Source organism: Apteryx mantelli, chromosome 2, assembly GCF_036417845.1.
Source record: "Apteryx mantelli isolate bAptMan1 chromosome 2, bAptMan1.hap1, whole genome shotgun sequence".
NCBI lineage: Eukaryota > Metazoa > Chordata > Aves > Apterygiformes > Apterygidae > Apteryx > Apteryx mantelli.
In genome coordinates, this window is record NC_089979.1 from 92,608,192 (window position 1) to 92,632,235 (window position 24,044).

At 40.7% G+C, this 24,044-nt stretch overlaps 1 protein-coding gene across 1 annotated transcript; it reads right to left on the minus strand.

The window, feature by feature from the left end:
• Window positions 1-5,644: 5,644 nt before the first annotated feature.
• On the minus strand, window positions 5,645-22,795 carry UBE2QL1 (ubiquitin conjugating enzyme E2 QL1). Its single transcript, XM_013952531.2, has 2 exons — window positions 21,412-22,795; window positions 5,645-6,969 (listed from the first exon to the last, which is right to left on the minus strand). The coding sequence occupies exons 1-2, from the start codon at window positions 22,237-22,239 to the stop codon at window positions 6,838-6,840; spliced, it is 960 nt and encodes a 319-aa protein (XP_013807985.2). The 5' UTR covers window positions 22,240-22,795; the 3' UTR covers window positions 5,645-6,837.
• Between the last annotated feature and the right edge of the window lie 1,249 nt (window positions 22,796-24,044).

The window sequence follows — 24,044 nt, forward strand, 5'->3', positions numbered from 1 at the left end:
GACACAGCCAGCCTTCTCTTACCAGTCTGAACAGAGCCTGCTCTCTCAGCCTCTTCTCACACATTGTGTGTTCCCCGTCTCGAACCCTCTTGGTGGCCCTCCCCTGGGTTCCCTCCAGCTTGTCATGTGTCTTGTATAGGAGATGTGTACAATGTGTCTTGTATAGGAGAGCTCAAAACTGGACACAGCACTCCAGATGTGGTCTCACAAGAATCAAGGGAAGCATCACCGCCCTTAACCTGCTGGCTATGCCCTTGGTAATGCAGCCAGGCGTGTGGTTAGCCTCCACTGAGACAAGGGCATGCTGTTGATCCCTGTTCAACTTGCTGTCTACCAGGACTTCCAGGTCCGTTCCTGCAGAGCTGCTAACTGTCCAGCCTGTACTATTGGATAGCTCCACTCAAAGGACAGGACCTAGTATCTCTTGTTGTTGAGCTTCATGAAGTACCTGTTGGCCCATTCTTTCAGCTTGTTCAGGCTCCTCTGAATGTGAGCCTCACCTTCCGGAATATTGACCACTCCTCTCAACTTAGGGGGATCATTAAAATACTAGTAATATATTATAAATAATATGTATGTAATGATTAAAGAAATAACAAAAAATCTCTTTAAAGATAAGGCATGACCTGTGTTTGTAATGTTATCACACATTCTCAGAACTAAACAATTCTGAGATAAATACAGTCTAAACTTCTCTTAAAGGTAGCTTGCTTTCAGTCCCAAGATACATGCTAATTCATGATAGAATGGATTTTGTGCTGCATGCAAAATCTCAGTTGTATTGAGAAACTTCAGAAGGGGAATCTTTACTAAAAATCTACAAATCTTAACACAAATGGCAAGCGAAGAACTCTTCTAAATCACACAGACAATTAGATTTGGTTCTGTTACATTTCACTGACTTCTTGTAGAGAGGACCTGTGACATACTTCAAATATTTCTGTCAGTAAACCATAAATAATTTAACATACATGGGGTCACTGAGTAAAAAAACACAAAAATACTTGACAACAAAAGATAATGAATGTTAAGTGTAGTGGCAAACACTGAGCATAAACCACTAAGTTTTCAGAGTGTGAGGAGTTATCCCTGAATTCTCATTTGGCAAAACACAATTGCAATGAATATTTACCTGCCACCTTATTTAGCAGCATGAAGAAAAAGAGCTATTATAAATAAACAAACAACACCCTGCTGGTTTCACTGCTGTTATCCTGGTGTTCTATTTTTAAATTAATCAAACTGAAAGACAAAGCAATTGGGGAAAAGATCAAGTCAAACATCTAAATTGTAGTTTCTATTTTTGTGTTAACTACCATCGTTGCTGATTTGCCCAAGGCTTATTATTGTGAGGATGTCATTGGGAAAATTTGGCAGGTGTCAGAATGCCATTTGACTGCTTGAATGAAATACAGGTTCTAAATGTAAACTTATATGACCTGTTTCAAGGTTTCCTTAACATATCAGTAAAACTTGGAAGTGATTTATAGGGAGGTAAAACTTACAAAGGAGAGCAATGTAAATTTAAGAGGGTGTAATTAAATTGTCAATAATAGAGTGGTGGTGAGAGAAGGAACCATGCTCTATCTTCGTTCTATAACTTCTTGCAATGTCCTACTGGCTGTTCTTGCTGCAGCACCTCTCCTCTACTCTTTGATATACAAATGAAACTGCCTCTCCAGTGCAGTTGTGCTGATAATAGCAAGTGACTTACATTCAACCTATTTGTCCTCAGACCTAGTTTGACAGCTACGTTATTCCTCAGTGCAAGCAAAACTTTAATTGTGTCACTATCATATATGAAAACTTGCAATACATATTTAGTAACCCATCTGTTCTGCAAAACTGAACCCAGGTCAGAGACGTACGGAACAGTTTAACTCAATCCAATGAACATAGAAGGTTTTAAAGTACTTGCAGGATATGGATGCAAGATAGGCTGCACGTTGCCCAGATAAGCTGATGGGCTTGATGACCCCAGCTTCCCACCGCTGACCCCTCACAAGGCAGTGCATGCCCTTATGATAGTGCCCAGCCCTCTCTGTCACTCTGTTCCACTTAGATCAAGGTTGCATCCTCCTCACTGGAATTCACCGGGAAAGCTGGAGAAGATAGATGTCCAACAACATTTCTTCAGTGTCTTTACTGTCGTCTTCTGCAAAGTGATGTGTGTTGCAGAAATCATTTAATATAGGTTGGTGCTTGCCAGGTGATGATAGTTAACTGGAAAAGTACATTGTACTAGCAGATTGGCCTGCTTAATTCTCTTTGTATAGTTCATTGCACACATTGAAAAACCTTCTTAGCCAGAATTTACCTACCATAGGGAACAGACAAACCTTTTGCACTGATTCTATGCAAATGGTTCCTAATGTAAGTTCAGCTAAGCCTTCAGATGCCTGTGCGTACATCACCCTTGTCCATGTATCAATAAAAAGTAAATCCTCAGTACATCAGCAAAGCTCCACACCCAGGCTCTGGCTGGAAGATAGCTATCCTCTAAAAATCTCACCAACAAGAAAAGCATGTTCATAACAGGCCATCTTATTTGAGTCAGTAAATAACCATGTTGGCCTTGATGCTGGTGTAAAACCAAGATGCTATAGCTCCATGTCTGTGCCTGAAAATCTTGAAAAAGGAGTAAAATGTGGCAAAGAAAAATCAAGAGATTTGATCGCCAAACACCTGTTAGTTCTGCAATATTTTCTCTGTATAGTCAACATGTCAAGATTATACTTCTTCAACATTACAAATTCCTGTGGAATGAAGAGCACACACACGCCAGTGAACTGTCCAGGATACAGAGATCACTGCTTGGCACCTGTGACTTAGAATATGTTTTTCTAAATTTTCTAAAATAAATATATGTTACACAGTCATATCATGTGGATTTGTTGTACTAGAAAGGCTTTGTGGTTCTGACTCTGCTACCTGTACAAGAAGCTCTATTTTAGGACCTTATTTACTGCTTTGGGCTAGAAGAATGGATTGAGGGTTTGTTGGGGTTTTTTTTAATATAATATAGTGTTGCAACACTAAATAAACAGACCATACCTATTATTTTTCCTTGGATTTGGGGCTGAAGTTCGTATTGGAATGAATAAGACACACCATCTTTGGGAGAGAAAACAAGGGAAGTTCAGGACTTCTTTGACAGCTGAGTTTTTGGTTGTTGATTTTTAGGACCGATTTCTAAAGTCACAGAAATGTGTTAGCATATAAATCATAATCTTCTGGAGATCTTTCAGTGTTTAGGTTTTCACAGACAGCTTTCTTTCTTTATCATAGGCTTTCTTTATTCAATGTCCATACTCAGCTGAGTCGCCTTTTTGGACTTAGAGAGGGTCCTTCAAAAGGACATAACCTAAAAAAGGCCAGGAAGTAGCCTCCTAATATAACTTTATGCCTCCCCAGATGCTAAATTAATTAACTGTTTTGGGGACAGCAGATGGAAAATAATATTCTTGATCATATGAATATAACAAGAGCTGGAGGAACTGCTGATTTACAAGATCTCACAGGAGTTTTTGATTGGATAAAGGGGAATGTTGTAGTCTACTGTATGCAGAAAAAAAACACCACTTCTTTGATATTCAGGAACTCTGACAAAACCAAAGACTGGCTAAACTATTTTGCTTTGGGTCTGCTTGAGTTTAGGATCTGGGAATGACACTTGACTCTATTGCTCCAGTCACAAGAGTGAGCTGACAGCCTGGTTCAAGTTTCACCACCACACAAGTCTTAACATCCTCCTCAGCTGCCAGGAGAATGGAGCAAGGAGGAAGCAGATACCACTTTCTAGGACACAGACGGAAAGGGCCTTTAAGGATCTTTTTTTCACTGAAGCTTCCTCTGCATAACATAAAGGCACCTGGAGCAGCTCTGCAATCAGCTCCTGCAGCAGGGCCTATTTGAACTGCTGTCCTTTAACCCTCCTTGTTGCGTCTTTCTTTGGTTCCTTGTTTTTCCCCTTCCATGAATAGACTTGGTTTCTCCTGTGTTTTTGCTGTCCACTAATATACTCCCCCAACCCCTTAGCTCTAGCCCTCTTCCTTTCTCTCACACACCTTTCCTTTCCCAGTTTTGTCATTCATTTTTCTAGGCTTGTCCATTGCAGAAAAAGCAAAACTTGTTCTTCAGTAATAGCACGGATGCATAAACTACTGATATAGCCAGACAAAAAACATGCACTAATTTTCCTAAAATAGATCAACCCTCTTTCTGAATCTCTTAATTAACTCTATTCCTAGCAGTCTCCCTTCCTCCCTAGGCAGCAGCATAATCCTTGTGCTCCCTGCTGTCCCCCTTTTCCTGCATTTCCTCCAAGCACAGGCTGCTCTTCCTGTAGGCTGCCTCTTCAACAGGAGTGCTCTTATTTTTGGTGTGGTAGAAACTTCATCCTGCCCTAGTTTATGCAATGTATTTTTCCTTCTTTCTGCACTATTGGTTGCTGTAGCTTATCATATGCACTCTGCTCTCCTTCTGCTACTGCTTCAAAGCACTCCAGATTTTTTGATTTGCCTTTCCTACTTCTCCACGATGCTGAGCAATGCAGAGAACCTCCTATAGCCAGAAGGTGGCTGTGATTTTTAGCAATGATGTTTGCGATAACTATTTAAAGCATACTTAAGAAGATGCATAATAAGTAGGTTTGAAGAAAGTGGTAGTAATCCATCTGCTACCTTCCTTCTAACTAACCCTTCTATTAAAGTTAAGGTTCTCAGGAAGATTTAAAATAACCCACTGACAGAGACAAGTTAAAAAACAGCAGAGAAAGTGATATCCCCCTCCCCAAGATTTACCACAACCTTGCACTGCTTTTGATAGAAGTGTTCTGTGCTGATGAGAGAAGAGCTTTTAAGAAAGGGAAACAACAAACCTTATGCTTTTCAGTGCTAGACCCCGCTATACATTCTCAGCAGCTCCCACTAGGGATTGAAAATTATTCAATGCCTAACAAAACATGCTAGTTTCCTCTTTCATAAAGAATAACAAATATTATGTTTATTAAAAAAAAATAAATAAGTGACTTGCAATGTTTTCCTCACTTAAAGCTACGTTCTACTGTTGTATGCACAGAATTGATACACACAGTTTGAGGTGGAAATTATTTGATGCACTCTGAATCATGCTACTGTCTGTAAGTATAAAACAGGATGGGATAAATCAGAGTAGAATCTGTGCATATTTATGGTAAAAGGCATTTCTTATTGCAGTCTAAATCAAGATAAGGCACACCAGGTGGGGCTCACAAGCGGTCAGAGTGCTGGATACTTGCTTTGCTACTTCTTCGTTTGCATTCTAATTCCTTCCTTCTTTGTTCTTCTTTTGTTCTTCTCTGTTATGTGCAGTTTGAAATCAAACTCTAAACCCCCAAACTCTCTCTACAGTCTCCACTGCTCTTGTAATATGACCAGAAGCTGCTCAACCATTTTCATTTGGTCGTGTTAGACATATAATGGAAAGTGCTTTCACACATGTACCTTTTTTCCTCCAAAGTCTTACAATCAACCTTATATCGTACTTTCAATTAAAATATTACCACAATGCATATAACTATAAGGTTTCTAGAATTTCATAGTACTGAATTTATTACTTTGAATACAAAAATTGGCCAAAATGATTGAATTCTTGAGGCAATGAAAACGATACTGGTGATTTTATTCAGCATGTGTCCAATACGATTTTCCATTTCAATTCCACATTTTTTTAATGCTTTCCTTATAATGTTCTAAACCTTACCTTCAGATTTTTTGGAGTCCCTTAAAAAGTTTTTTAAATTGTTCACCAGAAAACTTAAATTTTAATGATTAAATAATAGGAGATTTATATACAACAGGGAGTTTTCTCAGATACTGGGCTCTAAGTACATACAATGTCTACTGAGTAAAAAGAAAAAAAAATCCAGTCATGCAAATCATTTTACAAACCATGTTTCATTTGCTTTAAAAAGTTTTACTCTGTTACTGGCACATCATTTTAAAGTTAAGCAGATAAATTTTTTAAGGTTGCTTTGTCCCTTTCCATTTGTTTGTTTTGCCATTTTGCAGAACTGACAGGTCACATGCTACTGTAAAAGGTACTGGAAGGTTTAATAACGGTTCTGCTACCATAAGCCACTCCAGGCTTTGGAGTGGGTGTGTTTAAAAAAAAATCACCTAACCTCCAGTTAACTGCACTGGTTTGTTTCTGAACAGCACACCACAATATCAGCATAGATGGCATATTGTAGCTGGTTGGGTAATTCCACTTAATAATTTTTCAACACTAGAACCTTTCATCATTGTAATTCTGTTCCATTTATGAATTAAAGGTCATATATAGAGCACAAATAAGGTCTAAATTTAGTCACAGCAGACCACAGTTCCACATAAAGACAAATCTTCAAGTTATGTTGACCTGCTAGGAGACAAAGATAAACAGCACAGCAAATGTACCTGCAATGCACTGCTTCCCTATTAAATATTAACTGTTTCATTTACATTTAAATGAACTGAGCAGTAATGGATAGACCTTCCAGTACCGCTGTTTGGTGCTGCTCTCATGGAAAGAAGCTTCAGACAATGTGGTTCGAATGGGGACTAATGATGCCATCTCAACATCCGCTCAGGTGACTTCAATGACGATCGGTCTCCAATCTTGAAATATAATCCTAAACAGTTTTTTTTTTTTTCCTCTTCCTCTGTAAACACATCTGTTTATAAATAACTTAGGTGTCTCCTTGACATTCACAGTATCTAACTGAAGCTGAAATAGAAAAGGATGGGTGGTGTACAGCACTGAGGAGATGTCATAGTACTTTTATTTAGCATTTTTGCCAAGTGCTGGTTGCTAATATCAGCCATCAGAGACGGGTGGGGTGACCCACCCATATTTTTCATGGGTCTTCACCAAACTCTTAAACGTTGCTTCAGCTTCCTTACGACTGAATGACTTTTTTGATTTGCCAGCTTTTCTGCAGATACGGCCCTGCACCAAACAAAAGAGAAAACCTTCATTAAACCCATGAATATGCAGCTGAAAACCACAGTTGAAGTTTTCAACAAGTCAGACCGATAGGCATTCACTTACAGATACCAGAAAAGAGAGTTCCCAAACTGGGACAAATATGTTATTAGTGATGATTAAAAATGATATGCAGTAAAGGAGAAAAAACATCTGCTAGGCTGTTTTTTCCCAAAGAAGCCATGTGCTGGCACACTGCCCCGAGCATAGTGAAAAGCTGTGGCTGCCACACAGCTTATATCTCTTTCTGTTATGCTGGGACCTATTCAAACAAATGAAGGGATCTTTGCCATAAAATGTTTGGAGTGTAACAGTGTTAAATCCTCATGCCTCCATATGATCACAAGCGCAGGCCTGAGCAGAGGACACAGCATTTCTTAAAAAGAGAAGTACCTTATAACCAACTTGCTTCCAAACTGCATTAAAAAACCCTACTTTGTTTATTCCCCCTTCACAACACATTGGTTTGATGATAAATGAAAATATAAACACTCAAACATACAGCATCATTATTAGTTTGGAATTAAATATTACCTCTAAATGCACAGCAGGATATAATTTCAAATCTTTCTTTGGCAACATAGACATTTAGTGAGTTATGAATAGCTTACCTCATTTTGCACATTGGTCCATGGCAATTACTGAGTAACAGAGACACAAGAAAGAAACAGAGCTGCAGATTTATTCTACTCTACAACAATAATACCCTTTAAAGTATTCATGCTTATTGGATTTGTCACATAACAGACATTTATTATAGTCACAAGTCTAAAAAATTTTATAAACTGATAGACTGCTGAAAGCCTTTGTTTGAATAAATAGTATTTGATGAGCAGATACCATACTACAGTGTTACAGCTATTAAGAACCAAGTTAATATGTTCTCATTTTTGCACTCTTGCTGAAAATGTTGGGCCAGGTTGTATTTTTTGCTTCCCATGTTTTGCTGCCAATTTGGAACGTAAAACTGAAAATTGCCATTCTTAATCAATGGAACAAGTAATAATGAAAAAATAATTAGGTATGTGGAGGAAAAAAAGGGAAAAAAGGGAAAAAGAAACCCTGCAACTGACTCTGTCCTCAGTGTATCAAAGTTATTTTTACAGACCAAAATTAATGAGGTTACTTTGCAGCTGGGACAAATCATCTCCTCCTAGAAAGCTGTCACAATATTGCACGGATATGCTTTTGTGTTCAGCATTGCTATTATTACAATAAAATTATGGCCATAAGAGTTAAAGAAGCTGTTTCCTACTCCTCTTTTAATGAGTAATTTTGATATGTGGTTTCACTTGTTTCAGAGCCTAGCCTATCTAAAGATTAGGAACAGGCTTTAACTGGCAGACTGGATTTATTCACAGTCAACTTATACCCATTTGGTTCTGTGACAACATAGTTCTGTCTCATAGATAGCTATTTCACCATTTGATGTTTTTCCTCTCCTTTCCCCTGGCCCCCATTTATAGGCTATTAGCATATTGCTTCTTAAATACTCTTCTGCTAAGCTAAACAGCAAAGACAACTTCCCCATCCCCACACTAATTCAGCAATTAGTATTTCCCAGATAAGGATGAGCTGAACGGTACCTGATTTAGCCAAGCTAATACATTTTCTCAGCAAATGTTCCTTTTTAGTTCTGACAAAAGGAATGATTAAATAAAACTGGGTAATATTTTTCAAAATCTCATGAGTCCTAGTTCTAATACTGCTTTTCTCTCAAGAATTGCTATTCCAGTTGGGTGCTGAAAACTTAACACATTCTTATTGGCTAATTATCTTACATATCCTGCAGGAGTACTTCTGTTATTACAAAACATATTTTCTATCTTCTTCCTAAACCAGGCTTCCTCTGGAAGTATACTTAGAGAAAAATAGGAAAAGATAAAGTCCAACAGCAGGTGAAATCAGCACAGGAAATGATGTCCTCAAAATCTCACCAATGAAGTACTTTTGAAAGCAAATATAACTTCATGAACCTACTCCACTACCTAATTTATGGATTAGGTCCATTTGCCATCTCTTGTCTTGCACATATGATTTTTTTTATCATTTCAGGCTTTGATACCTTTTTAATTGTTTGTATAGCACCCAGTACAGTATGATCTATGTCTTCCTCAGCTTTGTCATAGTACTAATACTATTCTGTACCTAGAAATAGGATCTTTGCATTAAGAATAACCATCACTCATATTCAATGTCAACTACCTACTGCTTTGAAACAAGGAACATAAGAATTCTTTGGCCTTCCAACACTGCAATGACTATCATGCCACCTAAAATGTTACTGCAGTTAGAGCACATGAAATGAGCATCCTTCCATAAGTATATTTTCATACTTGTTATTAATGTAACAAATCATTAAATCCACTTCTAAAGTGCATTCAGGAACCATACGCAGGCTGTATGTAAACTGCATCATCAAAGACTAGCTAATTCTACCAGTTTCCATGTATGTATTTCTATATACTTATACAGCCACTATGGGTGGCATGGTTAGCACTGTCTCTTATTAACCGACATCCTGCCAGGTGTTTATAATTTGGATAAAATTCAACCTTGTGGGCTGAAAGTTTCCCTGTTTGGTGCCTCATGTAAATCTGAAGTAAAGAAAAAGAAGCATGGAATTTCAATCAAAACAATTCAGACACTTTTGAGACTATACTGGGGTGATATTGACTGTGTTAATGATTTTTAGCAATTTACCATTCTCACAAAACTTTTCCCAAGGTTGACTAAAAATGGTGGTTTGCACATAATTATAAAAGAGAATGTCAGAGAGCTATTTTAACAGGCACTGTTACTGGTTCTGACTACAGGATGTTTTCAGGTTGCTACTTAAACATACAGTCACTTTAACTCTGGCCAGGAGACTATGAGCTGCCACATATTGTAAATATGATAAATATAGTAAATATGGTATGTAAATACAGTACTGCTCATAGTACGGTTGCACACAACTGTATATTGCCTAATCTCTACACCACACAAGTTGTCACTACAGCCATGGTAAGGAGGACAGATCACTTGCATGGCCAATGTTTTGATGCACCTGGCACCCAATCAAGAAAAGACATCAAACTGATATCTGAACAAAATGAGAAAATACCACAAAAGATTAAAAGCAACAAAGAAAACCCAAGAAAGCTTTTCATAAAGATATTAATGACATCTTTAAGAAAGTTGTACCAGAACTTATTTAAATATTTGCAATACTTTCAGACACTTTTCATAACTGAAAAACCCAATTAAAATAAAGAATCAGAGAGAACATTTCAGATTTTACTATCTGCTGTAACTTTATGCATGTATCAAGATATAATTTTAACAAGCCAGAAACATGAAAAATGAAAGTAATGCCACAGCATCCAACTGTTTTTACACAGCCGTGCTAAAATGCAGGAGGATGCGTGCTGCACCAAGCCTTCTCACTCATCTGTGCTCCTACTATACCTAATTTACACGGCACTGTGAGCAAATGCACGTCACTCATCCGCTCCTTCTCTGAACTAACGGCTTTGAACAAACAGCTGCTCAGGATCCGGCTAGAATCCTGTTAACTGTGCTGGGAGAGGACCTCCTGGGGTACCGTCTGCTACATGTGGCCTTTTCAGGACCCTGGTGGTACAGAGGGACCACTCTCTCCTTCCACATTCAGCAAAAGACCTGATGTAAATCTCACACAGGATTTGGCACCCTCATTTACACAGCACTGTGGGCAAACTGTGTGATCTGGCAGTTTTTCTACTTCTCAGGGATGCCACAGTAGTTTCCACATTTTTCCCAAACCATCGGTGCATCTGTATGCCCCCTCCTCTAGAATATGGTGTGACATTGTAGAACATCCTCAGTGATATTCAGCTTAACATCTAATAGGTCTTTAAAGTCCCTCGGTGTTATCAACACTTTGCTATATCTGCTCTTCTCCAACATCATGTCATGAAGTGGTCCAAAGACAGACTTAAGTCCTGTACAGAGACACCAAATACGAAGCCTCTTTATCTTTGGAATCCCACTACAACCATGCTTCCGCCCACATTAGGCCTATGTGTCATGAAAAACATTCCTAAAATTTCTTCTGGTATTTCCAGAACCAGAATGGCCTCAAGGGGATTTCTGTGGCAGCAATGAAAGTATTTATCTCTCTTGTCAAACCAATTATAGTAGCTCCCAGACATAAAACCAATGTTTTGCTCAATGGCATAGTGTACAGTGTCAGGTGTTCTTCCATGCCGTATCAGTTTTGGCACTACCTGAAAGCACTGAACTACCAAACAGTGACCAACCTCTCACAGAACCACAAGACCAAAGAAGTGCCGGTTGGAAGGGACCTCTGGAGGTCTCTAGTCCACCTTCTTGCTTGGAGCTGGACTGCCAACTGAGGTCAGGTCAGCTGTGGCACTGTGTAGCCAGGCCTTGAAACCTCCAAGGATACAATTTTCACTCTGTTTTGTATGTTTTGTACTGATGCAAGTCCCAAATTTTCAGAGATGTATTGTGTACAGCCATCAGCCCTTAAATGACTGAGGTTATCCTGAAAATAGTTTAAGTCCCTGTGCTACACAATGCTGCAATCTCCGAGATGCCACAGTCAACCCTTCAAGCCCATCCAGACTTTCTTTTCTCGTCTGGTTACCAAAAAATTGTATTTATTACAAACAGTACACACCTAACACACAGACTCAGAAGCAGGTAGGCCTTGATGCTGTCAGCACTAGTTTTAATGCAAACTCCTCAGTCCTGCATTCCTTTTGTTAATTCTGTATATGCAAATAACTCAAGATTGGTCTTTCAAGGGCAAATGATACTTGCCTTCCTGACGTGGAGCTAAATATGGCCCATAATTTAAGATGGCATAAGGAAGCATAAGTAAAGTTTAATTTCCTCCCTTCACCTCTTAAACAGGTGTGCCACACTGCAGCTTTCTGTGCCCACAAGGAAGCAGGTTCTAGGGACCCACCACCAGGTAAATGGCAAGAGACAGAAAATGAGCAAAGGTTCAGACAGGTACACAAAAGACAGGAGGAATTCACCATGACACATTGTACCTGTGGTGATCCCTCCAAAGACAGGAAGGACACCTGCAAGTATGTGCCCCACTTTTCAAGTAGGTCTGCTGTCCGAGGCTTCTCCATGGATGATGCAAAAAATCAGATTTTCTAAGAGCTGGAGCACAATATGAGACTCTCGTATATCACATGTTCCACTAATGTACCAGTGACTAATAGGTTTGCGCCTCAACCATTCAAAGCTGCATACTACACAAATATGGTCTAATGTTTTCAGATAAGTAAAACAGGTAAATAATGCTAAAGCCTAAACTGGTCCTTTTTAGAATATTTAAGCAAGTTTTAGAGAAAAGTATTTCTACTGGCTTTAGAGAAACTATCTGGTCATTAAAATTAAAGCAATGCTTAAATGGGCTAGTATCATGCTTTCAGTGCAATGACTGACTGCAATGTGCCATAACATCAATTTTAGAGTTCAATGTACACACTCTCTCCCCTCCCGATTACATGGTTATAATTTCTTTCCTTAATGTACTGAAGAGACACAGTTAAGCATATCTCAAAAACGACATACAATTTATACTGCACTATATATAATTAATAGCTATAGCTAAAATGAAGTAGTATAGAAAATGACACAGACAAATGCTGTTAATGTCATGGCACGAGTGAATTAAAGATTGAATGTTTTTCTGTAAACGTGTAATTTCCGAAGCAATATTTCTATGCCTTTTAAAACTCCTTTGCAAGAATAATCCCTAGAAAGAAGCGGAAACTCAGCAAGTTCCAGCTTTGGAGCATACTATGAATTGCTCCTTTTGGGAATGTGACTATTCATTGCCTAGGAAAAGAAATCTGAGTTCCAGCTGAGTAATTATTAACACTCACTAGTCTGTGTGCAGTCTATGTGCAACTAGCTCTTAATCAATATGAACACCTACAGCCCTAATTCCTGTTTGACAGCTACATAACACTGCACTGCTTTTCCTTGCTTTTCCCTATAGCCAACACAGAGCCAACAACATGATTTCTATATAGCTGAAGGTTAAGAAACTTCCTCCCTGCATTTTAAGGGTGGGATGAACTCTGCTTTGGCAAAAGGACAAGAGAATTTTGACAGCTAATGACATTCTTGGAATATGCCTCTAACTCCTCTAGTGAGGAAGATGTGGTCTTACAATATGGGTTAAACTAGCCTAATGGTGGGCTTCTGTCAAAAGAGAGTCCCTCTCCTCTGCCATCAAAAGGTTACCTGCTAGACTAGCTGACAATGAGTCATTTCCTCTGTCAGTTCTCTGCTGAGCCCCCTGGACTACATCTCTATGGAATCAGACGACAGCAGTTACTGAAAGCAGGTTTTAGTCCAGGTGAAAAAGCTGGGAACATGGCGACCTTCTTTTGTGTCAGCCCACAGATCGTCCACCTCGTGAAACCGCAGTTAACCAAGTTAAACAAAGCCACAGTTGTAAACCAAACCAAACCAAAACAAACTCAACCTAACCCAACCCAACCATTCTTCATGCTGGGTTCTAAAGCCAAAGAAGCTACAGCCCAGAGAAGAATGGATGAGTGCAGCAGGGAGAGAAACACTGCTTAGCTCCACATTTCCCAAAGTTTCACCATGACAAAAAACAAAACAAAAAAACAGACTACCTTTGGGAACATTTAATTGAGTTAGGACCAAATTTGGCAGCACTAGGGTCACAAACTGATGTGCTTTTTCCTTTGCTATTTGTACAAATGTGTCACTCTCCTGACTATATTTCTTTCATATTGATCCGCATGGATGTCTATTCATATAGCCTCCATTTCTGAGTGCTTTAAGAATGTATCTTCAGATCACCTTTGACAAAAGGATTATCTACACTTTATAGATGGGAAAGAGGAATGTAGTTATGTGACTTAATTGCAGTTGTACCTGAAGTCAGTGGCAAAACCTGGAAGTTATACTTGGATCATCTCTCCTCAGCCTAACTGGCCCGAAACATCCTTTTTTCTGAATAGTTATAAAACACTTTAATTATATTTTTATAGAAATCCTTAATCTTGTGGAATTTATAGAAAATTTGACATTTACAGAAGTTTATACAAAATTTGACAAGATTAATAACCTCAATTTCCTCTTCCTTGTGATGCTTTGGGTTTTTTATGGGCACATACTATGGAAATAAGTCCCACACTTCTCACTGGATCTGGGGTTTTGTTACCATTTATAACACAAACCTAAGACCAAGACAAATATCTAGTCATCCCTCATCTCATAAAACCTGACTATGAGAAGCATTTGAGCTCCAGGCCATTTCATAAAGCTGGCTTACTCTTCCTTTTTCAGGTTCATTTTCTCTCATCTTTGGACTTAGATTTGGGATTGTTACTGATTTATAACTCTACCAAGAGGTCATTGTAGAAGTTCTGTGGATTTTGAGGAGCCTGTGCAGAAGAGGATTAAATCATTGAGGATGTTTGATTTGACAACATGCACAAAATCATGAAGTAGATAGAAAAGACATTTTTCATCAACAGAACCTCCATGTGCATGAGGAAGGCATGTGACATGCATCTGTCACACACAGCTGAGTACAAGCATAATTTATGTACCACTCCTCAATCTGCATTTTAACTGGGATGGGGCAAGCTAGATGATTGTCACCTTGATTCTGTTTCAGAACAGGAGTCACTTGAACACCTAAAGTATGGTGGCTGCTTACCTATTTGTGCAGACCAATATGGAATGTAAGTTCATCTTCAGCAAAATACACCTATGTTTTTCCCTATCTTATGCTTTTTCATATTTTTATCAAAGTAACAGCGAGAAAAGTGAATAGAAGTTAAGCAACTCCCAATGCAGTGCTGATTTCACTGCCTGCTGGGTTAGGTAACTGTACTGTCACAGTCCTGTGCAGCTTGGTCATGCAACTTCTAGAATCTATTCAATTACCACAGTTTTTAGTTGGGGTTAGATTTGTGGCAGTCTTACTAGGAGATCACCCAAGTATTACAAGGAAGAATTAGTTCTACCTGCTAGAAAAGCATGTTTCAAAAGAAGCAGTTTGTTTCAATTTAGGATTTAACTTAATTGATGACTATTCTAACAATAAGGATGATAACTGAAAGTACTTTAAAATCTCTACAAAAAATTTCTTTTTTATGTTTTGAAGCATATGAAGAATGGAGATTATGTTCCTTCTGCTGTTTAAAAGAATTAAAACAACCTCCTAATTCAATGAGTTGGAATCCTTGTGTCTTCATTCCTCTCAGTAGAATTTATTTGCATAATAATACAGTCTATAGTCAGAACAATAATATATCAGAGTACACATGAATGGTGTTTCTTCCAGCCCATTCATCACTCCCAGCATCTCATCATAGCAAATACATGCTCCCTCTTAAGCTTCAGCTTGAAAACCTGAGATTTCTTAATGGCAATAAAAGAAAAATCTTAGAAGACCAACACATCTGATTTTCCTCTGTAACTAAATAATATTATTTGCTACCTCTTTGACTCAGAGTTTATATCTTTTCATAGGGTACAAACTCCATAATCACATTCTCTGTCTCCTCTGTAATCTTTGTATAGGAGTTGTTGTGTTTCTCAACCACAGACCTATAGCAACATTCCTTCCTTTGATGATAACTGGCATAATTTGCTCAACAAAAAGCAAAACACAAGCCACTTTTATTTTTTAAGGCCCTAATACAGTAACATGGCTTCAAATAATTTAGCAACCGCTGTGTTCTCTACACATATCTGTAGCATTTGAGATTATCTGATTTATTCATGGCTACAGTCCTCAAACTTAGTATCTGGAGCATGGTGAAAGCCCATGGATTTGCAATTAATTTCTGCTATACATATGTGAAAGACCTGCAGTCTGCTGACCTTCTGGACACTATGTAAGTCCCATCTGCTATCTGTTCACTCATACTTTTGTTTGAAAGGATGAAGAGGAAGCCATTTACACTATGATTGACAGATACATTCTGTATATTGTTTTTCATAAAATAACCCCAGTGATGATATCATTCTATTGTTTCAATCCAGTAGAAGTCAGCTGTGATACTAGTATTTTAAAAATTGAAAGATAAATTAGTTCAATATTCGTCTAAGCCACATAACTCTTGAAGCAAACTAACAAGATTCCATTGAGATATTTCTAATATTAAAATGTGAGTGATGGAAGTACTATATACTGATATTTTTTGTTAGAATTCAGGAAGTAGAATCTTAATTACAACTTGTATCTTGATTTTAATTTAAATCCTTATACAGAAGCCTACAAGAGTGAGAGCACTCATAGTTAGGGGTTTCCCTTTCCTATTTCAGGACAGCATGTCCTGACAAAATTTTCATGCTCATCCTATTTACGGGGAGAATGAGGGCATATTTTCCTGAAAACAAAGAACTTTTTACCTCTTGTAATCTGCAGAATGATCTGGTAGCTGATAGTTACCTTTGGCCAGTAGGCCTGTCCCCAGCATCCACTAAGAGAACAAGGGACTCATAAATGGAGGACAAGACTGCTGCTGATCATTTTTATTACAAGCTTAGGCCCAAAGTCCTCATCTGGTAGAGCTACTTCAGTCATTCTTAAAAAAAGTGAGCAATTCATGATGTATTATTCCTACATTGCCATACATGGTTTGTCTTTTTTTAAACTTCTACTAAACCAGAGTCAGATCATTCTCTATAGTGAAAGGAATCATGGATTTATTTCACTTTTCAAACTGCCTGCTAACACCATCAAAGAAAACAGGCTATGGTATCTTTTTCTTCTAAACATAAAGTGCGAGTGTTGGTTTAGGTTATTAAAGGACATAAAATCCTCTTCCACTTTTGGATAAAGTCCCTTTCTTCTCAGTTGGGGCCATATTATCTGCCATGCTTTCAAGTGTGAGAATATTCCTTCAAACACTGATGCTGTCCTCAGTCATGTACATTATTCAATAATAATCGCAAGTGACTGGCACTGTTACAGCTTCCTTTATTCAGTAATTAAAAGTTATTAATATTATCATGACAATGATACTGCTATCAGAAAACTGATAATAATAGATTAATTTAAAAATCTCTGTTTTAAAGTTCATATTATTAATAAACATTTTTAAAGTGTGCCGCTAACAAGGAATAACACTAAACACGCAATTTCCAGAGCCTAGATAAACAGATATAAATGGGAGGTTCTGTCTAGACAAGAATGTTAAACAGTTGCCTCCAGGAGAGCAAACAACTGATATTTAAATTATTTTGTTAGTATCATCCTAATTCTTTGGGGGAAATCTTAGCCCAACAGCAACTAATAGCTATTTTTTTCACTGGTGCAGCAGGGCCAAGTCTTTGCCCAGTATGAGGGAAGGCAGTGAGCTTAACAGGAAGCAAGCACAGTGTCATCCTCTTAAAACCAAGGCTATAGTTGAGTTAAGGACAACACAAAGTTTTTAAAGTAAGATTCTGGATTTCAGACAGATAAACAGTTTTAGGCCTTTGATGTACTGAGAATTCCACCCAAGATACTGGCTAGAGATGTGTGAATAATTGATTTTTCAGCTGAATGGCTGAACCAGCCAACCAAACAAATCCCAACTTGTTAATTAACAGGTATTTCTCCCCTAAAAACTGGGGGGAAAAAAACATAATTTGGGATTACTGAATTGTTTCATTCAAACAGAAACTGTTTCTCTTCCATTTTAAACATTTTTCCAGATAAAAAGCACTCACAGTGAAAAAACACTCATATTTGTGATAGGAAGCAAGGGTATGCACAGAAACACAAAGTAATTCCTGGCCTAATGGGAGTGCTGCTGCACCCCATGATGTAGGGCATCCCTCAAGCAAGGTCACCTGAGGGATGGGCTTCCTGCTTGCTGAATTTGGAGAAACACCCACCCTACCTTAAAACTTCCCAGGAGACATGCCCAAGTTCACATTCGTGCTCAGGTCTGGGGCATCTGAACTTAGGTTTCCCCACATAGAAGGGCAGTGCCTTAAGCACAATGCTGAAAAGCAGTGGAAAGGTGCTACTCCTCCATTTCTTTGATTCATTTGTTCAGTTTTCTTATGAGCCTAACTCCAGGATCAAATGTTTCACTTGCAAAATGTCAAAATTAATTATTTGAGTTTTCATTTTACTCTTCAAAAATCTGTTAAATCTGTTTTTAAAAAAATCGGAATTTGTCAAGAGTCTTGGCTGCCCCAAAACATATTTTCAGTGTTATTTTCATTTGCTTTTTGATCACTTTGTCGAAAAAAAAGCTATATAGATTCATAGGTTATTTTTAGGTTCAACAAAAACTAAGTAGTACCACAGTTTTCTCCAAAGAATTAAAAAACACCATTAAACAGCAACATTATAGTTAGTATTTGGAAACAGGATTGATAATAAACAGTGAATGAAATTAACCACCCTAGTTTTATCATTCAAATTAATAAAATGAAACTGTAAGCTGGTGAAAAGTTCAGGTCTGCCTACTCACTTCTGCTGTCATATTAAAGATGCACATTTTCATACATGTCACAGGCTCAACTATTTACAACGATTTTGCATTAAATCATCAAACTACTAATTAGTGACATTTCTTTTAATCTTAAAGGTCTTAATTTATTCTTGCAAATGCTGCTAAAGGCCCAGTTCTCCATATACTTTGCAAGGCAAATCCCATTAAAGGCAGGGGGAAGGCTCCCTTTGACTGTAATGGGAGCCAGGTTGGATCCATACTGAGACAGATCTTGCCAGTGGATACGATAAGGCCTGCTATGAAGATTTACAAAGTCACACAGGGCATTATAACACCGTATTAGCACAGCACTGGTTACACCAGCTTCACAGTCTCTCGCTGGAGCGGGGACTAGTAAGTATCATTTGTTCATGCACTGTCATTTTTAGAAAGTGGCGATACGACCTAGTTCTTTCAACCTTTCTGAGTACTAACAAGCCTACTTAATATTTCGCACTGTACTGTAGTACAGAATATTTACAGAAATGCAATCAATTAGCCTGATGTAAGTCATCATTATTTGTTCAGGAAGCCTCATTGTAGCCAATGAGACTGTCTACAGCATGACAGGAGTTATCCAAAATCAGCCCTGTAGCTCAGGGAAATGCAGTACCTTCATTTGCAACATTTTTGTGACCCTATTTTCATTCAGAATTTACAGTCAAAATGAAGGTAACCTTTAAAATAAAAAATGAAACAGAGATACAGGAGTGTCTGTTGCACTTTGAGCTGTATTATGCAATTGAATCAAGATTACATAACCCGAGTGTGATTACAGAAACGTGGCTCCCATTACATAGAGCCTGGCTATGATTACAGAGTGGCAATCCATCACAGATTACAAGTCTGTAACAGAGAAATTAAATTTATTAATATTATCTATTAACATTTTAACTTGGAATGCACATCATGAGACTTTGAAATATGCATTTTATAACTATTTAACTACTAAGTTACTGGCAGTAATTTTTTTCAATTTTTTATTTTATCCCACAAGCACATATCCATTCTCTTTTTTATAATTAACATTTTCAACTTCTGGAAGGATGTTATTGAAACTCTTTTATCTTAAATCTGTTTATTAATAATGCACACACAAACATCCTTTGTTACCAGAAATTATTACTTTCTAGAAATCTCTTCAGTGGTTAAGGGAAGAAAAGTATCAGGTTATATAACATGTAACTATATATTTATTACTAATCAAATAATTTAATGTGTTTCTTTACTGAGTCCTTCTGTGATCCCAGCAAACCTTCCTTTAACCTTTTTACATCTGAACATTCAGTACTGCAGAAAGAGATTCAATTGTTAAAAAATGGTGAGAATTTAGCATTGCCCTTCTAAATCCTGTTTAAAATAATCAGAAATAATCATCATTATAAAAAGAGATGGATTAACAAATAGAGAGACTAGTAGCTACAAAACTTCAATATACCTTGGGCTCAAGGTAAATTAAGGCTCTTTTTTTTCTGGTAGATGTTTTTTTATATCCCAAGGTGACCTAGGGAACCTGACCTCTTCAAATGAAGTGCAGAGAAAAATACTATCTGGTTAAAAAAGGGAGCAGTATTTCCCTGAATCAAACAGGGAAAAAGGAGGAAAGGACATTTACAAAAAAGTCCATTAAATAATTAAAATAAATATTTTGTGTTAAGACAAACTGAGTCTTTACTTCTGCTCATGCAAGCAGTTCCATAGAGGCAAACAGGAATAACCTCATTTTTTTAAACAAATAAAAAAAATACGTTATTATTTTACTCTTTCTGCCCGCCTATCTCAGATACAAATTGAAGAAGTTACTTAGCATCATTTACTGATAGACATGGAGCTGTGTTTGTCCACTGGGTTCAAGGGCATCCATGAAGTGAAGCAGAAAAAGCAGCCTGCCACAGCCATGTGTATATTGCCCACTATAATAACCATAAAGAAGGACAGGCTGTGAGTGTCAGCTGAAGTATTTACCCATTTATTTAAACTACCCTATGAAATACTTCTCTTCTAAGCATATTCTGCAAGAGAGAAAGAAAAAAGGATAATTTGCAGGAGAAAAAAAAAAAAGGGCATAAACTACCAACGTGTTCAGCTGGGAGAAAATGGCCTATCATTTGACATCCTCTGCTGAGGGAATTAAGAAACTGCTCCAGAAGAAGACCTGGCAGGAATTTTCTAACTGCTGCAATTGAAGCATGTATCCTAAATGATTTGTTCCTTTCAGGCAGTGAGATTTTTAAAGGGGCCTGACTTTGCCAGCAGCTCAGGCAAGAAATCCAAGTGTGACCCTGGGCCAATCCTTTGTCTGGTGCATCAAGTTGAAAACTGGGAGCAAAGGGTGCTGGAGGAGTCCCCTCTTCTCCACCTGCATGATTTGGAGGAGTACAGGACAGCACCTGACAAAGAGCCAGGAGCTGCAGTTCCAGGTGTTGCATTCTAAGCCAGTGGTAGGACTTCTAGTAGGAGACCAGCAAGTATGGCTGACTAACGGGTGAAGAGCAGGAGGCAGAGACTTGAATCCCAAAACCCACTGAAACCTTGAATCCCAAAACCCTTTTGGCATAGGGTGAGGGTGGTATTCCTCAGGGGCAAGTGTCTGGGTGCACCAAGCAGCAGTGCCAGGCGTAGGGACAAAAGACATGCAAGAGGATGCCATGGAGGCATTTGCTCCTCACCCCCTCCGAGCTGCCTCACATTTCCTCCACGCTACCCGAGAAGGGACCCCAAAAGAGCAAAACATGTGTGTCCCCCTATCTCCTTCCCACTGGTGACGCTCGAACCTCAGGGAGAGGTGTCACCTCGGCTTGGCCAAGGTCAACCACTGAGGGGCTTGACCCGCTGCCCTTCGTTGTGCCCTTCCAACACACACATGCACACACACACAGAGATGGCTCCATCACAGGGACCCCCCTACCTGTCCCTTGACCAGGCTGGCTGCAAACTGCCTCATGACTGCCTCCACCGTGTAGGCGCTGGACCAGCCGCGGGGGGTGAGCAGCTCCATGCAGATGGCCCCGCCGTCCAGCACGTAGCCGTTCTCCAGGCGGGGGCTGAGCACCCGCATGAAGGGCGGCGAGAAGGGGAAGTTGTCGGGGAAGGTGAGGTTGAGCAGGATGTACTCCGTGTTGGTCTCCTTCATGTCCTGCCACAGCACCGAGTCCTTGTCCACCTGGTGCAGTTTCACGTTCCAGTCGAACAGGCTCTCGTCCACCAGCTCCACCGAGATGAAGCGGTCGCTGAGGCGGGCGATGTCCTGCAGCTCCTTCATCAGCCGCCGGGTCCGCACTTGCGTGCAGTGCTGCTGCCGGCCGGCGGGCACCAGCGGCGCCGAGCCCGAGGGCAGCGGCCCCAGCGGCGCCGAGGCGGGCCGGCCCCCGCCGCCTTGCGGCGCCTTGCTCTCCTTCGCCGAGCCCGGCTCCTTCGCCGCCTCCCTCGGCCTCTCCCTGCCGCCGCCCGGGCCGGGCTGCGCCGGCTGCCGCGCCAGCTCCGGCCCCTTCTTGCTCCTGTGGCCGCCGGGGCTGCCCTCGCCGCTGCTGCTGCTGCTGCTGCTGCTGCTGCTGCAGCCGCCGCCGCCCCCGGCGCTGCCCGGCGGCGGCTTGTTGCTGCTGTTCTTCTGGCTGCCCTTGGCCCGCAGCGAGGAGCCCTGCTGGCTGCTGCGGTGGTGGTGGTGGTGGTGCTTGGGGTCCTCCGTGTCCCTGTTGTGCAGCCGAATGAGGCCGATTTTCCGGAGCAGAGTGGCCATGTTGCGCGCGCCTCTATTTTCCTCCTTTTCTCCCTTTTTTGTTTAACCCTCCGCTTGGCAAATGCGGTGCCCCCGCTAGAGGGGAAGGCGCCGTGAGGATGGCGAGCCCCCCCTCTCTACTGTGGGCGCACCGAGCAGCGGGGGACGGGGAGAAAGAGGCGCTGGCGCTGCTGCTGCCGCCGCCGCCGCTGCGGGGAGGATGCAGCGCCGACCGCCGGCCCCGCCGCCGCTCACACGCTGCCTCCGCTAGGGCTGCGGCGGGGAGCGTTGCAGCAGTGCCGGGCCTGCCCTCCGAGACATCAGAGCTCCGCTGCCGTGGACATAATCCCGTCAAAAGTTAAAAAAAAGAAAAGAAGAAGAAGGAGCGAGCCACCCCCCCCCTTCTCTCCAGCACACACAAACCGGCAGAAATCGGCAAAATCGCTGGTGAGCAGATAGCTTCCCCAAATCACCCCCAGTTCACGCCGACCGAGCCAATCCCCGGCGGCTCCGCGGCGCGCTCGTCCCCGCGCCACGCCGCCCTCCCCGGGGGGCACCGGCGGCTCCTGCCCCCGCGGCGCCCACCGCGGCCGTCCACGGGCTCCCGGCTCCGCCGCCACCGCCCCCCGCCGCGGCAGCGCCCGCCCCGGCCCTTTGTTCGCTGCCGCCGCCGCACTCCGCCCGCGCACGGGGCCGCAGGACGCGGGCCGGGACCCTCCCGCCGCGGCGCCCCCTAGGGCCGCCCCCCCCCCCGCGCAAGCTACGCGCCTCGCGGCATCGCCGCCGCTCACCGCTGCGGGGGCGGGTCCGCAGCGCGGCCGCGCCGCATCGCCCCGCGCTGCGGCACCGCGGGCCCCGCGCAGCGGCTGGGCCGCCACGGAGGGGCCGGGCCGGGCCGGGCCTCCTCGCGGGCTCCGGGGCCGGGCCCCGCCACACGGGGCAATACCCAAGGATGCTCACATGTGTATTATACATACCTACCTACATATGCACGCATGTATCCTGACTCATAGCGCTAGAAAATTACACACCATCATATTGAGAGTTTAGTGTGTATAGATATATAAAAAAAATATATAATGTAGATATATAAAAACTATAGAATCATATATAAAGATGTAATTGCATATAAATGTGTTTGTGTACATGTTTTTATTACACATATATACCCATCTAAACACCTATAATTACACATAAAGTATATACATATATAAAATGATATGTAATCACATCTGTATAAAGTAGGTAAATTTCTATATGTCTACATATATTTGTGTGTGTGTGTGTGTGTGTGTGTGTGTGTGTGTATTTCTGTATTTTTGTTTGTGTGTGGGTAATGAGACAATCTTTGTGTCCTTGGCACAGCAGATATATCCTGTCCCTCGCATACTTGCTCCCTTCCAGACTGGGTAGGTCCATCCTCCTGGGACTGTGTGTGGCACAGGAGGGAAAACCCAGTTCCCAGAATCTTTGTCCCCACAGCTCTCTTTTCCTTCAGAGACTGGAAAAGAGAAAAAAAGTACAATAAATGCTTTGAACTGGGGGGTAGTGAAGGCAAGAACTAAAATGTATTTATATCTGTTGTGCAGAGGATGTAAAGTAATGCATGGTTTATGCATATAGCAGCATTATATTCCATAAGATCTTTTACAAGTAAATACTCTCCTTTTCCCCAGGAGTGGCCTAAAACAGTGTCTTCTGTGGTTTTGAAGAGTAACCTACACTGGAAAAAGGCTGCTGTAATTCTGTAAAAATTGCATTTTGATGCATGATCTCTCTCTACAGAATTCTGAATTATCACATAAAGTAGAAACATGCCTGCTAGT

Coding starts and splice junctions, on each gene's coding strand:
- UBE2QL1 (XM_013952531.2), bottom strand. CDS start 22,239: ATGGCCACTCTGCTCCGGAAAATCGGCCTCATTCGGCTGCACAACAGG. Junction 6,970..21,411: donor CCAGCCTGGTCAAGGGACAG/GTAGGGGGGTCC, acceptor TGTTTGGTGCAG/GGCCGTATCTGCAGAAAAGC.